The 15,725-nt window shown below is 44.9% G+C and overlaps 1 protein-coding gene across 2 annotated transcripts; it reads right to left on the reverse strand.

The window, feature by feature from the left end:
- Window positions 1–6,941: 6,941 nt before the first annotated feature.
- Window positions 6,942–12,815, reverse strand: LOC143278184 (deoxyuridine 5'-triphosphate nucleotidohydrolase-like). 2 transcript variants are annotated; one of them, XR_013053856.1, is made up of 2 exons: window positions 12,698–12,790; window positions 6,942–11,050 (listed from the first exon to the last, which is right to left on the reverse strand). XR_013053856.1 is itself a non-coding variant. In XM_076583222.1 (2 exons), the coding sequence occupies exons 1-2, from the start codon at window positions 12,698–12,700 to the stop codon at window positions 11,254–11,256; spliced, it is 477 nt and encodes a 158-aa protein (XP_076439337.1). In that variant the 5' UTR covers window positions 12,701–12,815; the 3' UTR covers window positions 6,942–11,253. The 2 variants fall into 2 exon arrangements, 1 of the variants encoding a protein (XP_076439337.1); XM_076583222.1 differs by having other exon boundaries at window positions 6,942–11,727; window positions 12,698–12,815.
- Between the last annotated feature and the right edge of the window lie 2,910 nt (window positions 12,816–15,725).

The raw sequence follows: 15,725 nt of genomic DNA on the forward strand, positions 1-15,725 counted from the left end.
GGTGGGGCGAGACTTCCTAATGATGTGGAAGAACATTTGCTTTTTGCCAGGATTATCCAAGGGATTTCGACACAGTTTGATCACTCAGACTGGGACGCTCTGAGACAGGTGTTGATTTCGATCCCGGACGAACGATGGCAAAATATCAACCCGGCCATGTTTAACAACAAAGGAGCAGAAGCGGTTTACGTCCTAGCCCTGGCTTATCAAATAACTAGATGGATAGTGAGAAAGAGTCGCGTAAGCTTGGACGGGTTTCAAAACCTCTCTAATGGGGTACGAGCAGCTCACCTGGCCATGTCGGCCAACCCTGAAGAAAACTTTTCAAACCTGTTTCTCACTTCAGATGCACTGGAAAGCTTTAGAAGACGAGCCGCTCACTTTTACCGAAGCCAAAATGAAAACCTGCAAGGAAACCAGCAGACTTGGCCTGATGTTTATAACGCTGACAGGGACTATAACATCACCCGTTATTTTATCTGGTTGTTCTCTAGTCGGGTCAGAGATTTGAACCAGACAACCATAGAGAGACTGGAGAACCGTTTCAAAGTGGTGCTCATGGCAAAAAACCTGGAGGTCGAAAACAGTCTCCAGACGGTGCAGAGAAGTCCTCCTCTCCCTTCGGACACGAACTCGTATATTTTTCCCAGGCATGTAGTGGCTACCAGGGAACTGACTGAAGAAGACAACCGGACCTTAACAGAGTTTACGTGCATCGCAGTAACAAGGAACACCTTTAACTCCGGAGCACAGGTAGCGGACCAGGCCATGGAATATGGGCTGTCCATTCTGCATCCTAGCAATGAAAACAGCATGGAAGAGACGAGGAGGAGGAGAGACACTCGTTCTCCTCCCATCCCGCCGGCAGCCAGCGACGTGGCGGCTCGGAGAAAGGCAAGGAAGAGAACGACAGACCTTACCATGGACCAAGCTCATACAGACAATATCAGAGAACATTTAGCGAGTGTCATAGTCACTCCGCTACCACAAGAAAATGAATGGACAAGACAGTTTCCTGGCCAGACTCCTGAAGAAGTAGCCGAAACGAGAACTCGGCTAATGGAAGCGGAGAGGAGAGTCAGTGAAAACCTCCTTCAAACCCAAACTACCTTGACAAACACAGAAAGGACCTTGGAAAACAGCACCACCGAGCTGGAATCGTGTACGAGAGAAAAACGGGCATTGACAGAAGAACTGGAAGCTCGCCAAGAAAACATTCGGATACTTCAAGCTCAGCTCGAACACTTGGAGAGGCAGAGGACCCATGATCAAAGAACCTACAGTGAAAACTCCGAAAGAGCTGAGAATGAGGTAATTACGTTACAGGGAGAACTGAGAAACTCTGAGAGTCGTTTGCACGATCTAACCAATCAGCTTGAGGCTGCAAAAACCACCATCGTGGAAAAAAACGACATCATTAGGGAACTGGAGCAGAGGGTGGAAACGCATGAAACGATATTGACAGCTCAGAGAAACACGACGGACGATGTCAACAGGAGGATAAACGAAAGAGAACGGGAGCTGCAAAATATGGAACAACACTACCGGAGCATCCAGGAGCAAATGATTAACGTCCGAAGACGGCATGAAGAAGAGCTAAACGACATGCGGCGACAGCACCGGGACAATAGAGACCATGAAGCCGCTCAGGCGAGGGAACTCAGGGCACAGATATCACAGCTTCAAGAACAATATCGTGACTCGCAAAACGAACTACGAGAGGTTGAGGAAGAGCTTGCACGGGCTAGAACAGAAATTGGAAACTTGGAGCAGAGACTGGAAACGTCTGAAGCGAATTTGGCGGATGCCGACAGAAGGGCAGCCGAAGCAGACGCCGAAAGAACCAGACTTGAGACATTGATTGGAGATAATCAAAGAGATACAAACCGAGAGACAGCCGGGGAGCAACTCAGGGTGCTGGTGCAGGCTAGAACAGAAATTGACAACTTGGAGCAGAGACTGCAAAGAAGGGCAGCCGAAGCAGACGCTGAAATAACCAGACTTGAGACAGTGATGAGAGAAAATCAAAGAGAATATGAAATAGAGCTCGAGAATAGAAACCGAGACTCTAGGGCAGCCAGGGAGGAAATATTGCGGCTTCAAAACCAACACCGCCAAGCCCAAAACGAGCTGAGAGAGGCTCGAGAACAGGTGGTACAGCAGGCTCAAGCTGCAGATACGGATCATACTAGGACTTTTTCAGCGACAGACCCTAGGTTACCCGCGCAAATTTTTATGCGGGTTTCTGAAGATTTTGATTTAATCAATTGCTTTGTCTGCGTAATCTGCATGAGTCCTTATGATACTGACGATTCCACCGGTCATCGAATGACGTTTAGCTTTAACTGTGCTCACCCTGTATGCTCAAGTTGTGTAAACATTCTAAATACAAATGGTCGGAACGTTTGTCCCCTTTGCAGAGCAACACGAAGGGATGACCCCATTTTAGACGTTACGTTTGGGGAACTGGGACGTCGGTACCTAGCCTGGACCACAGAAGAGAGAGTCTTGACGGGACGGGAACCTATTGTGGCCACCAACGCCGAAGCTGCTGAAGCAATGAGGCAGAGGTTTTTAAACAGACCCGAGGCGCCAGTGCGAACCAACCGGCTCCAACTGGAAGAAATCGTAGAAAGGTTAGAGACGACAAACATGAGGCTGAATCGAGAAAACGTGAGGCGGACTCGACAATTCCGGCGGTTGCGAAACGCTGTGGCTGAAACCACAAGACAGTTTGAAAATGATCGTGAAGAGAGGATACGACGTTTTAGGGAGCAAATGACAGCGTTGGAACAGCAGGTGGAAGCAGCTGAGACTCAAGTAAGGAACCAAGAAAACAGGAACACAGTTTTGGAGGAAGAGTTGTCGACGGTCCGGAGACAGTTCAATGAACAAGTACAAGAAGTGGCCAGGTTAGAACAAGCATATACCGACTTACAGCAAACGCATGACGATAACATGAACCAAGGTTTCGATCATACAACAGAACTAATAGAAAGACTTGAACGAGTTGAGGCGGAGCTGACGAGTACCAAAGAAAATCTGGAAGAAGTGCGAAGAGAGAGGGATGAGTCCGGTCAGGAATGCGAGACCATCAGGCAAGAACTCGATCAAGCGCGCTCCCGAATAAGTGCCTTGGAAAACAATTTAGAAGAAACCCAGACTGCCCAACAAGAACTACAGACTGAGTTGCAAGAGGCCCAGACTTCCCGTGAAAGGGAAGTTGAAAATGTGAGGAGGCAGTTTCGAGAAGAGATAGAGCATAAAAATCAAAGTGAAGCACAACTGCTAGAAACATTGGTGGATCTCAGGGAAACGATTAAAAAGCTGGAAGAAGAGAAAGACCAGGTGATTAAAAATCTGGAAGAAGAGAGAAACCGGGAAGTGGCCCCTGGGATATACGTCAAGGACCTACCTGAACTTTATTCTACTCTCGTTGAAACGAACATGAACCTTGATGTAGCTCTCCAAATGAAGACTGAAGAAATTGACCGACTTAAACAACAACTGAGGGATTGTGAAGAAAAACTAAACAGGTTAGAGGAGGAAGCCTATGATCGACAAACTGTAATAGACGAAGAAGAAGAACAAGAAGAACAAGATCCTGATTATTTACCGAGACGAGAAGACAATAATGATGATAATGATAGTCAGAATATGGATCAAACTCCACCTCCAGAGCCTGAGGGTGATGGCGGTGATGATGAACCAGGCCCTAGCGGAGGAGGACAAGGGCGGGACGCAAGAAGAGGTGTATTTGAGTTGATGGTAAGCACGAACCGACTTTTGATGCGCATTGAGCGAGAACAGCGGTGTCCCGAAGAAGCAAGCAGACGCTTCAAGAGAAAAAAAACACCCATCCCTGAAAAAGAGACCAGTTCGGCAGTCATGGGACCGTTTTTGCAGAGACGCTATGAGCGAACGGTGAATACTAACACTTTGACCAAGCTACACGTTTTGAGCGTTGCTGCTCCAGACTACCAAAACTCTTATGATTTGCTAAGTATTCTTTACATGAATAAAGTGTTTGGTTTTTCAGAGAGTGAGAGCGTAGTGGGTAAAATAAATAGGAAACTGATCTTTGTGCTAAAAGGCGCGCCAAATCTTCTCTTTTACAACTTTCAGGTTACAGAAGAACCTTTGGACTATCCCCTGCGCTCAGACGCCAAAAAGAAGTTTGTGGAGAGCTTCAGGCTGTTTTTAGTGGCCTGGACTATGGTGACTCGGCGCAGCACCAGTTATCAGGATCTCCACAATTCCCTAAAACTCATGAAACGCTTGGTTCCAAAGTTTGTGAGGAACCATGAAGAGATGATCACGTACCTTGAAAAAATCAACCCAACAGTGCGGTTTCACCTTGTTGCTGGTCTGACTGGGAGACCCATTTTTTACCGCTCCCACGAGCAGTACGACCCACCGGTGGTGCTCCTACAGTTTAACAACGCTCGCCACTGGTTTTGGCAAAAGGTGTATGCTCATCAGCGGCAGAGGATGCGAAGGGTGACAGGAGGAGACTACAACCCGAGGATCGTGATCGGATACTCGGCAGCAGGAGACGCAGGGAGAGTCCTTCACAATATTCCGCTCTTTGCCTTTTTGGAAGAGAGGGATTCGCGTATGTCGACCACCATTTCCTTGACATCAAACACCACCGTCTACTGCTTTGATCGACTTTACTTCAACTCTTCAGAGATCTACGAGTTTGGGTGGCCGTGTGGAGCCAGGGCTGAGAGCCCCTCTGTTATAGACTCGGTTAATGCTGGTTTGATAGACTCATCGCTCGTCTGGGTCGAGCTGAGAGAGCACACGGATGGACACACTGTTTCCAAGTTTGTGGTGAGATTGAGCGATATCGCTTCTTCTCGCACTGAGCTGCAAGACCTACATCTTTCAGAAGACGAGAGGGGAAACTATTTGAGGGATATTGAATCTCCTACATCGCTCTAAGGGAGACCGCTCTAAGGGAGACCTTCCTCCAAACAAAACAAAACACACAAAAAAAAACCAATTAAAAAAATGTTAATTTTATTACTTTTATTTTTACTACTGAATAGTGATTTCGGTTTGGGACGCAACGTTCCTGTGCGGGATATTATCAAACATGTACGTTTTCAGGGCAAATTTCCAGAACTTCCGCTGGATACTGCGTTTCGAGCAATGATCTTAAGAAATCCTTACGAACTGTGGTACTTGACGAAGGACGACAACAGGACATGCAAACAAAGCGGAGGTGGTTCAATGGTAGCTGTGGAGACTCTAGAAGATTATTATTACGCCTTACACTTAGCGATCATTGCGACTGAGATGAATTACGACTTTAACTATCCCAAGATGATCTTTATGGCTCCTCGCAATCCTCTGTCTTGGCCCACTGTCTTGCTCGAATATGTTCGATCGAGCAACGAAACTATACACAATCGGTACTGGGAACTGGATTATGAAACCGGGATCTTTTCACCCAGTTTGTTGACAGACGACATTTTCAGTTCCCAAGCCAATGGCACAGGAAATTACACCTTTGTCTGTACTACGGACCAGAACACCAGTGAAAATGCTACCAGTACCACGGTTTCCACGTCTACATTAAAACCTGTTTGTTCTCCAACGTGCAGTGACAGTACCATCAACTGGATTGTGGCCGGAATCAGCGCGGCATGTGCGTTTCTTGCTTTAGCCTTAACGACTACCTACTTAATACAATAATTATTACGTGATTTAACTGTGAAGATGTTTTTATGGGTTTACTTTAACTGTGAAGGATGTGTTAACTATTAAAGACGATATTTCATTTGGGTTTTTTTTTGTACATTTTTTTACATCTTTGGCACGACCACGAGTCAGATTTGAGATGAAAAACAAAAAGCAGACTGTAAACGAAGACAACACAGTAGAACTTCTAGTGTGTTACATCAATAAACTTCAGCAGACCTGCAAGAGACATGAAACAGAACTCCGCGCACTCCGTGCAGAATGTAACGCGCTACAAGAAAAGGCCCAAAGTGTGCATCAAACAATGAGCCTGCTGCATTCTTTTTTGGATACTATTAATTCCTGGGCCACCAGAAACTGTCTCGGGACGTCAGATTCAAACGATCGGCCACCCCAACAAAAAGAACAGGACGATTTTAATAAAAAAAATTACGGGATGGGGTCTCTGGATCAGTTTGCAGACGCAGATCATATCGTGGATTTTATCAGCAGATTGGATATTGCAGAGGAAGAAAAAATAATCGGCAACTTCACACTTTTGCATTGGACAAATCAGTAACTTCATTTTGCATTGTGATTGTTTTTCTCGGGTTTTTTTTAGTATTTCTCAGGTTTTTTTTGACATGCATGCATGGGTGTTGGTTTTTTTTTGGTTAAAAAATATGCAGTGTGTGTGTGCGTGCACATGAATAAATCATATCCACCAATGTCATTCGGTGTGTGTGTGTGTAGAGAGATGCGCTTGCGAGAGAGAGAGTGTGTTATTGTTTTACACATCACACATCATACACCAACAACCTCTCTCTCTCCCCACAAAGAGAAACACAACACTCTTTTCAAATCATATTTTAGATAATTTACTATCTCGGTTAAGCAGAAAAAAAGAAAGAAATATTGACATAATTACATAACACACAGGCAGGGAACACACAGGCAGCCAGAAGGGGGGGGAACTATGTTCATAAAAACTAATATTACAGACAACGAGTGGTTTCCCTTAGACTGGGTACTCCGTCACAATCCGAACAAAAAAAACTGGTACACACACCTCTCCGTCACAATCCGAACAAAAAAAAACACAAGGCTTGCACATGATGTCCGTGTCCCCAGTTCTCTCTCTCTCTCTCTCTGCAGGGTGTGCAATCTGTCTGAGAAAAAACAACAACAACAAAAAGTCAGTAGTTACTTCACAATCCGAACAAAAAAAAACAAGGCACATGATGTCATCCACACATGATGTCCATTTGTCTGCAATACAAAAAAAAACAAGGTCTTTGCACACATGATGTCAATCTGTATGAGGAAAAAACAACAACAACACAACAGAGTTAGTTTTGGGGGTTTCGAAAGAGGAATTCTGATAGACTACCTTCAAACATATGCTTTAAGGCAAATTCAAACACACACACCATCACACACCATACAACAACCTCTCTCTTCTTTTCAAATCATATTTTACACCAGGCATACAGGCACCGAAAGGCATGCACTCCGTCACAATCCGAACAACAACAAAAAACAAGGTCCTCAAGCTGCTGACATATGTGACATTTTTGTTTTGTGTTCAGAGCACACAGGCACGCACGCATGTTGGTAGCTCGGCCTTGTCAAGCTTGTCAAGTTTGTTTACGCATTCCCTTCCCTCCCGTGAGCCGCAGCTGAAAGAGGAACGCCGACACACACTGCTTGACAAGATCAGGAGCCGGCCCTTACTGACTACCTAAAATATATATATACTTTAAGGCCAATTGAACAACTGAGGGGGGGGGGGGGGGAATGTATGGTTCATAAACATAAACTAAGTACTCCAATAATCCGAACAAAAAAGACTGGTACACAAACCTCTCTTTCCTTAGACTGGGTACTCCAATAATCCGAACAAAAAAAAAGACTGGTACACAAACCTCTCTGTCACAATCCGAACAAAAAAAACAACAACAACAACACAAGCATGATGTCCGTCCATCCAGTTCTCTCTCTCTCTGCAGGGTGTGCAATCTGTATGAGGAAAAAAAACAACAACAAAAAAAGTCAGTATGAGGAAAAAAAAACAACAACACACAACAGAACAGAGTTAGTTTTGAGGGGGGTTTCGAAAGAGGAATTCTGATAGACTACCTTCAAACATATACTTTAAGGCAAATTCAAGTGAGGGGGATCTCTGATACAGTTCTCGTCCTAATAATCTTAAATTCATCACTCCGTTTTCTGACAGAAAGCCAGCGTTGCCGCCGTCTGTACCTTGAAAAACTGGATCAAAAAAAGGGATATTGAGTACAGTATCTTCGGAGTTTCCCCAGCCAAAATTGGGGCGGACACGGACAAAGGGGGTGGGGGTAGTAGCATTGCTCGGCCGAGGAGTGACAGTACTGGCAGCGGTTTGGGAGGCAGCATTACCTGTCAAAGTACTGGCAGCGGCTTGGGGGGCAGCACCTGTCAAAGTACTGGCAGCGGCTCGGGGGGCAGCATTATTACACTGTGGCCGAGTGACAGTGGGGGTGGTAGTAGTATTACCTGTCAAAGTACTAGCAGGGGGGCCAGCATTGCACTGTGGTTGGGGAGAGACACTGGGGGTGACAGCAACAACATTGTAGGGAGTGACGCTTGTTTGGGGGGTACTGGTACTACACGAGGCTTGGGGGAAAGTATCATCGTTGCACCGTGGAGTGACAGTGGTTCTGTTCTGGATTTGGGGGGTGACTGTTGAAGAAGTACTGGTACCAGCTTGGGGGATGAAAGCAGCAGTATTACAGTCTGGTTTGGGAGTGACACTGCTACATGAGCACTGTGGTTGGGGAGTGACACTGACTGTTGTCGAAGTACTGGTACCAGCTTGGGGGATGAAAGTAGCAAGATTGTACTGTGGTTGGGGAGTGACACTGGTTTGCGGGGTGACAGTATCTGTGGAAGTACTGGTACCAGCTTGGGGGATGAAAGTAGCAAGATTGTACTGTGGTTGGGGAGTGACACTGGTCTGCGGGGTGACAGTAGCTGTGGAAGTACTGGTACCAGCTTGGGGGATGAAAGTAGCAAGATTGTACTGTGGTTGGGGAGTGACACTGGTTTGCAGGGTGACAGTATCTGTCGAAGTACTGGTACCAACTTGGGGGATGAAAGTAGCAGTAGTACAGTCTGGTTTGGGAGTGACGCTTGTTTGGGGAGTACTGGTACTACACGAGGCTTGGGGGAAAGTATCATCGTTGTACCGTGGAGTGACAGTGGTTCTGTTCTGGATTTGGGGGGTGACTGTTGTCGAAGTACTGGTACCAGCTTGGGGGATGAAAGTAGCAAGATTGTACTGGGGAGTGACACTGGTTTGCGGACTGACAGTATTATCTGTCGAAGTACCAGTTTGGGGAATGAAAGTAGCAAGATTGTACTGTGGTTGGGTACCAGCTTGGGGGATGATGAAAGTAGCAAGATTGTACTTCTGTGGTTGGGGAGTGACACTGGTTTGCGGGGTGACAGTATTATCTGTCGAAATACCACTGGTTTGTGGGGTTGTCGAAGTACCAGCTTGGGGGATGAAAGTAGCAGGATTGTACTGGGGAGTGACACTGGTTTGCGGGGTTGTCGAAGTACCGGCTTCGAGGATGAAAGTAGCAGGATTGTACTGGGGAGTGACACTGGTTTGATCTGTTGAAGTACCAGCTTGGGGGATGGAAGTTGCAGCAACGGGATTGTCAGTGTTATCGGTACTGCACTGGGATTCCAAAGTACTGTCAACTGTATTGCACCGGCCTTGAGGGGTGAAAGTAACAGCATTGCACTGTGGCTGAGGAGTGACAAGGTACCGGATTTGTGGGGTATTGCCAGTACTACACTGGATTTGAGAGAAATCAATTGTACTGTACTGAGGTGTGACCATGCTACCATGATTGTAAACGTTCAGATCTGTCGTATCATCTTCGCTTATTGGGGACAGATCTACATAAGAATGAAAAGCAGATTTTGCAGCGTCTGTTTGTGTTGTTAATGCTGGAAAAGAAGCAGCATTTTGAGGCGTCGCCGCTTCTTGATCGAGCTGGTTGAACAAATCATCAAGCTCCATAGATGTTTTTTCTTCACCTTTCTTTTCAGCCCCGAGTGCATGAACAGAAGAAACAGGATTGTTATACTCTTCTTCAACCATGATCGGAGCAAGATGTTTGGAATGCTCCGTAGATTCTTTTCTTTTTCTTTCCACTTGAGCCCTCCTGAATGCATGAAAAGAAGAAACAGAATTGCTGCATTCTCCAACCTCCATGACCGGAGCCGAATCCGATTCTTTTTTTTTTTTTTCCAATTGAGCCCTCCTGAATGCATGAAAAGAAGAAACAGAATTGCTGCATTCTCCAACCTCCATGACCGGAGCCGAATCCGATTCTTTTTTTTTTTTTTCCAATTGAGCCCTCCTGAATGCATGAAAAGAAGAAACAGAATTGCTGCATTCTCCAACCTCTATGACCAGAGCCGAATCCGATTCTTTTTTTTTTCTTTCCATTTGATTTTTTTTTCTGAATGCATAAAAAGAAGAAACAGAATTGCTGCATTCTCCAAACTTTTCCTCCATGACCGGAGCAGAGAATTCGGCATATTTTTCCATTGCCAATTTTGTGGGCTTTTCATGATAGACAAAATTGAATGACTCAAACCCGGAAGGGAAGGTCCAGGTTTCTATTCTGTTTTGCCCCCTGATGGGACCTGGGTCTCTTTTTGGTTGATCCAATGTCGTCCTTAAAAAAGGCTTCCAATATTTGCAGGCTTGAGATCCTTCAAGGAATTTCCAAACTCCTTTTTTTACCTCCATGTAAGTTAAAGGATGATCAAGCCGAATCTGTATGTCAACCTGTTTCATTTTGTCCTTGGTGCGACCGCCGCTTTCTTGACTGTCCAGCGAGACACCTTTCACCAGTTTTGGAAATATTTGCTCTATCATCTCTCTCAAACGAGCGACGCCGTTGGGAGTTGATTTAGCTATTGTGTAACTTAGGTCAAAAAATTTTTTGAAACAAAAATTGATCAGGCTCAATGCGCTGTAACAATCATTGTTTTTTTGTGAGTTTTCCATGAATACGCTTTCTCTAAAAGCCTGTGCTATGTCCCTTGGTTTCTTCCCCGTGCTGCTGTTTGCGAAAAGCTCGTTGCACAGCCTGGAGTTGCGAAACTGGCTCAGGTGCAGTTCCAAGGCGTCGAGCGTGTCGTCCTCGGCTCCAAACTGGCAAATGGATTTGATCCTCCGTAATTCGTTGCGCAGGTGAGAGGTTTTTTGCTTCTGGCCGCGCGTGACTAGCCCGGTCTGAAACCTCACAGAAACGGGAGCCCATGGACCGCCTCGTAAGAGAGCTTCGGAGAACACCAACTGCAATCAGTAAAAAAAAACACCCCAAAGTATCCACCTTTTCTTCTTTTTTTTTTACATTCTCTCTCTCTCTCTCTCTCTCTCTCTCTCTCTCTCTCTCTCTCTCCTCTTTCTCTCTCCTTTTTCAAAAATAAAAATCATCAAAGCATCCTAAAAAAACAACAACAAACAAAACAATAAAACAGTTGAGTTTTCCGACAAGCTTAGTTTATTCCTGTTGACCCAAAACCGCTATCGCCCCTCTCAGTGTTGTTCAGGGTTTTTAGTTCCTGCAGTTTAGGAATGTAGATCCTCTCACAAATCAACTGTGCAATGCGGTCACCCTTTTTCACTTCAAAGTCTGCATCAGCAGCAAAGTTGAAGAGGACAACACTGACATTACCCCGGTAGTCTTGATCTATCACACCAGCTCCAACATCGATGAAATGTTTAACAGCCAGACCTGACCTAGGAGCAACTCTTCCATAGCAACCATCTGGAAGAGCAATCTGTATGTCTGTCTTAGCAATCACTTTACCACCAGCAGGCACGGTGTAGTCATAGGCACTGTACAAATCATATCCCGCTGCTTGCTCCGACCCTCTGGTAGGCGTGCTGGCTTCCTTGGACAGTTTAGCAAATTTCAGAATGACAGTATTTGCTGGCCTGTCATCCCGGTCGATTGGCGGCACTCCACTCTATGACATATAATTAAACTAATGTTAATACTGTTTACTTTTTTTTTAGTGCACAAAAATAGATCAGGTAAAACAACAACCCAAACTCAAAGGTTGATGATAGAAAAAAGTTGTATCAAGTAAGTGCCAAATTGCTCATAGATTTAAGTCACTATAAACAAATCCGTTACCTACGCGACACAACTTTTTCACTTTCGGTTACAATGGAACAGACAACTCTCCACCGCCTCAGGTTGGAAAAGAATTTTTTTTTTTTTTTGAAGTAAAGTTCAGCAAGTGATGTAGGGAGAAATACCGTGTAAATATCCATAACACGACGTATTAGTAGATTAAAAAAAACCCACACTAATACTGCGCGTTGTGAATGTCTGCACAATTCTCCACTGGTTAGACAAGAACTTTTTCGGAAGCAAACAAAATTCAGCGGGTGGAGGAAAATGCCGTGTAATATTTATAACGCAGACTTCAGATTAAAAAATTGCTCTAAAGCCCGACGTTATAAAGTAGACAACTCTCCATTGGTTGGACAAGAACTTTTTTGGAAAGCAAAATTCAGCGGGTTGGAGGGGAAATGCGGTGTAATATTTATAACGCAGACTTCAGATTAAAAAATTTGCTCTCTAAAGCCCACGTTGTAAAATAGACACCAACTCTCCACCTGTTGGACACTAATAAGCTTCAAAAAATATAAAACAACTCTCCACTGCTCATGGTAGGCAAAGCTCAGCAGATGATGGGAGGGGGAAATGTGTTTGAATCACGATGTAAACCATTAATTAAGAACTGCACTAATGGTCTTCTTCGTGATCTGAGACACAAGTCTCCTGCACCTGTAAAAAATTAACAACAACAACAACAACAATAATAATATTGTAAACTACATGGCTTAACTCATATACATCACATCCCGTTTCGTTTAAGCTTGACCTATACAACAACAAAATCAAAAGAATAAAAAATACTTTCTTACCATGGTCAATAACTTGGAAGTCCACAACACACACACACACACACACACACACAAATAAATTCTTTGGATCCTGAAAAAGGTGGGAGGTTTTTTTTTCTACCACCAAAGAGGACACATTAGAAAAATATAACAAACGGCGACTGAGTAGAGACGTCCGTTTTCTTTCATAAAAGTTAAATCATCTGAAGCTAAGGCTAACTAATCAGCTTATTTATACTAATTCTGGTTTGTTCTTTTGGAGGGGAGGGGGGGGGGGAAGGTGCGGAGGGTAAAATCTCCCATGTGCCAACACAATTTTCCTTAAATGACAGGAACAAATAGGTCACGTGACTGATCCGATTGGTTGCTGACAGCATGCCCAGACGCGCACTGCACACACACACAGCGCGCGCGCGCGCCACAGCAGCAATTGTTGCGCCACAGCAAATAATGATATGCTGTACACTCTCGCTGGTGAAGGAGGCCACATGTTAGTTGCTGTGATGTTCACGAAAACGGTTAATGTCTGTCTTTTTCAAGATACATCACAGAAACTATACGTAACCTCCACAGTCTTTTACATTCTCGCATAGCAGCAGCCACAGCAAACAATGATGATGACCAAGATGCTGTCCACTCTAGCTGGTGAAGGAGGCCACATGTTAGTTGTTGTGATGTTCTCAAAAACGGTTAATGTCTGTCTTTTTCAAGATACATCACAGAAACTATACGTAACCTCCACAGTCTTTTACATTCTCGCATAGCAGCAGCCACAGCAAACAATGATGATGACCAAGATGCTGTCCACTCTAGCTGGTGAAGGAGGCCACATTCCGTTACCACGGCGGGCTTGAAAAGTTACTGTCTTCAAGATCGCTATGGTACTGAGACGTAACCTCCACAGACAGTCTTTTTTTTTGACATTCTCGCATAGCAGCAGCCACAGCAAACAATGATGATGACCAAGATGCTGTCCACTCTAGCTGGTGAAGGAGACCCGTAACCTCCACAGACAGTCTTTTTTTTGTTTTTGACATTCTCGCATAGCAGCAGCCACAGCAAACAATGATGATGACCAAGATGCTGTCCACTCTAGCTGGTGAAGGAGGCCACATTCCGTTACCACGGCGGTCTTGAAAAGTTAGCGTCTTCAAGATCGCCATGGTACCGAGACGTAACCCTCCACAGTCTGTAATTGGCTGGTGTAGGGAGAGAGAGAGAGAGAGAGAGAGAGAGAGAGAGAGCTTTGTAGGTGCCTGTGATGACCAGATGGGCTGGATGTATGTAGGAGGCCATATATTGTCCTGTGACGTGCACAAGGACGGTCAGTATCTTCCTTAGTGCATGCACAAAACCAAACGTGATCTCTTTTTTTTTTCTTTTTTTTTTTGTTAGTTTGTAGTCAGTCTGAAGGTACAAAGAGAGAAAGTAGGTGCTTATGTGACCAGACGCGCTGTGACATGCACACAAGAACAGTCTGCACAGAGGTAAAACGTGGCCTTCAATTCCTTTTTTTTTTTTGGTCAATAGTTTACTTTTTTTTTTGGTCAGTAGTTTCTTTTTGGTCAGTAGTTTCTTTTTTTTAAGTCAGTCTGAAGGTACAGAGAGAGAAAGTAGGTGCCTGTGATGACCAGACGGGCTGGGTGTAAGAGGTCACATGTTGTCGTTGCGACTCGCCACAAGAACGGTCAGTGTCTTCTTTGTGGCGTGCCACACTGACCACACGTAGCCTCCAGGTGTTCTTCAGTTTGTAGTCAGTCTGATCTAGACGGGCTGGATGTTGTAGGAGGCCACATGTTGTCGCTATGACACAAGAACGGTCAATATCTTCTTTGTGGCGTGCCACACAGACAAACGTAGTTTCCAGCTTTTCTTCAGTTTGATCTAGACGGGCTGGATGTAGGAAGCCACATATTGTCGTTATGACTCGCCGCAAGAACGGTCAATATCTTCTTTGTGGCGCGCCACACTGACAAACGTGGCCTCCAGCTTCTCTTTAGTTTGTAATCAATCTGATCTAGACGGGCTGGATGTAGGGAGTCACATGTTGTCGCTGTGACGAGCCCAAGAACGGTCAATGTCTTCTTTGTGGCGCGCCACAGAGACAAACGTGGCCTCCAGCTTTTTCTTTTTTTTTTTGGTCAGCAACTTTTTTTTCTTTTGGTCAGTTTGCAGTCAGTCTGAAGGTATAAAGAGAGAAAGTAGGTGCCTGTGATGACCAGACGGGCTGGGTGTAGGAGGCCACGTGTTGTCATTATGCCGTTCATAAGAACAGTTAGTGTCTACTTATGACTCGGCATGATCACCAGACGTGGCTTCCACAGCTTTTTTTTTTTTTGGTCAGTCTGTAGTTGGTTGGGAGAGAGCTGTGTGTGTGTAGTCACAGCGTGTCAGTTTATAAAGAGAGATAGAGAGTAAAAGAGCCCCTGTGTGGAGAAAAGATAAGAACCTTTTTTATCCGGCACCACTGATACAGCGCCACGTCAGTCTGCATCATAATCGGAACAAGAGAGAAACCTCCTCCCCCCCCTCCCCTGTGTGTGTGTGTGTGTGTGTGTGTGTGTGTGTGTGTCGTTGAGCTCGACTCCACCACAAAAGAGAAAGTAAGGTCTGCATTGTAGCCTCACATTCTCGCCACTCCGGCAGTTACAAACTTTTTTAATGGACGGCCATATTTTGTTGTTTGTTGTTCAACAACAGTACCGCATAAAAAAGAAAAAACTTGTAAAAAAAAATTTGATTGGTTAATAATACAACAGTTTGTTTTTTTTTTCAACGAGCATGCAACAGTCCCGTTTTTGGTCAGTTCATAATTCATTTCATAATCGTTGTTGTTAATATTAACAAGGGCAGAGCTACAGCTGGGGGAGAAAAATTGGTCAGACGCTTGTGTGCGAGGAGAGAGAGAGAGCTGAGGCTGCCTCGCCACGTCCCGGCTAGCCGAGCAGAGCGCTTATGTTGTTGTTGTGAAGATCCAAGTACCACCAAAAAAAAAGAAAAAAATGTAAAAAAAAAAACTGCATTGGTTAATAATAGTAAAGTTCTTTTC

This window comes from Babylonia areolata, unplaced genomic scaffold (assembly GCF_041734735.1).
Source record: "Babylonia areolata isolate BAREFJ2019XMU unplaced genomic scaffold, ASM4173473v1 superscaf3, whole genome shotgun sequence".
Lineage (NCBI taxonomy): Eukaryota > Metazoa > Mollusca > Gastropoda > Neogastropoda > Buccinidae > Babylonia > Babylonia areolata.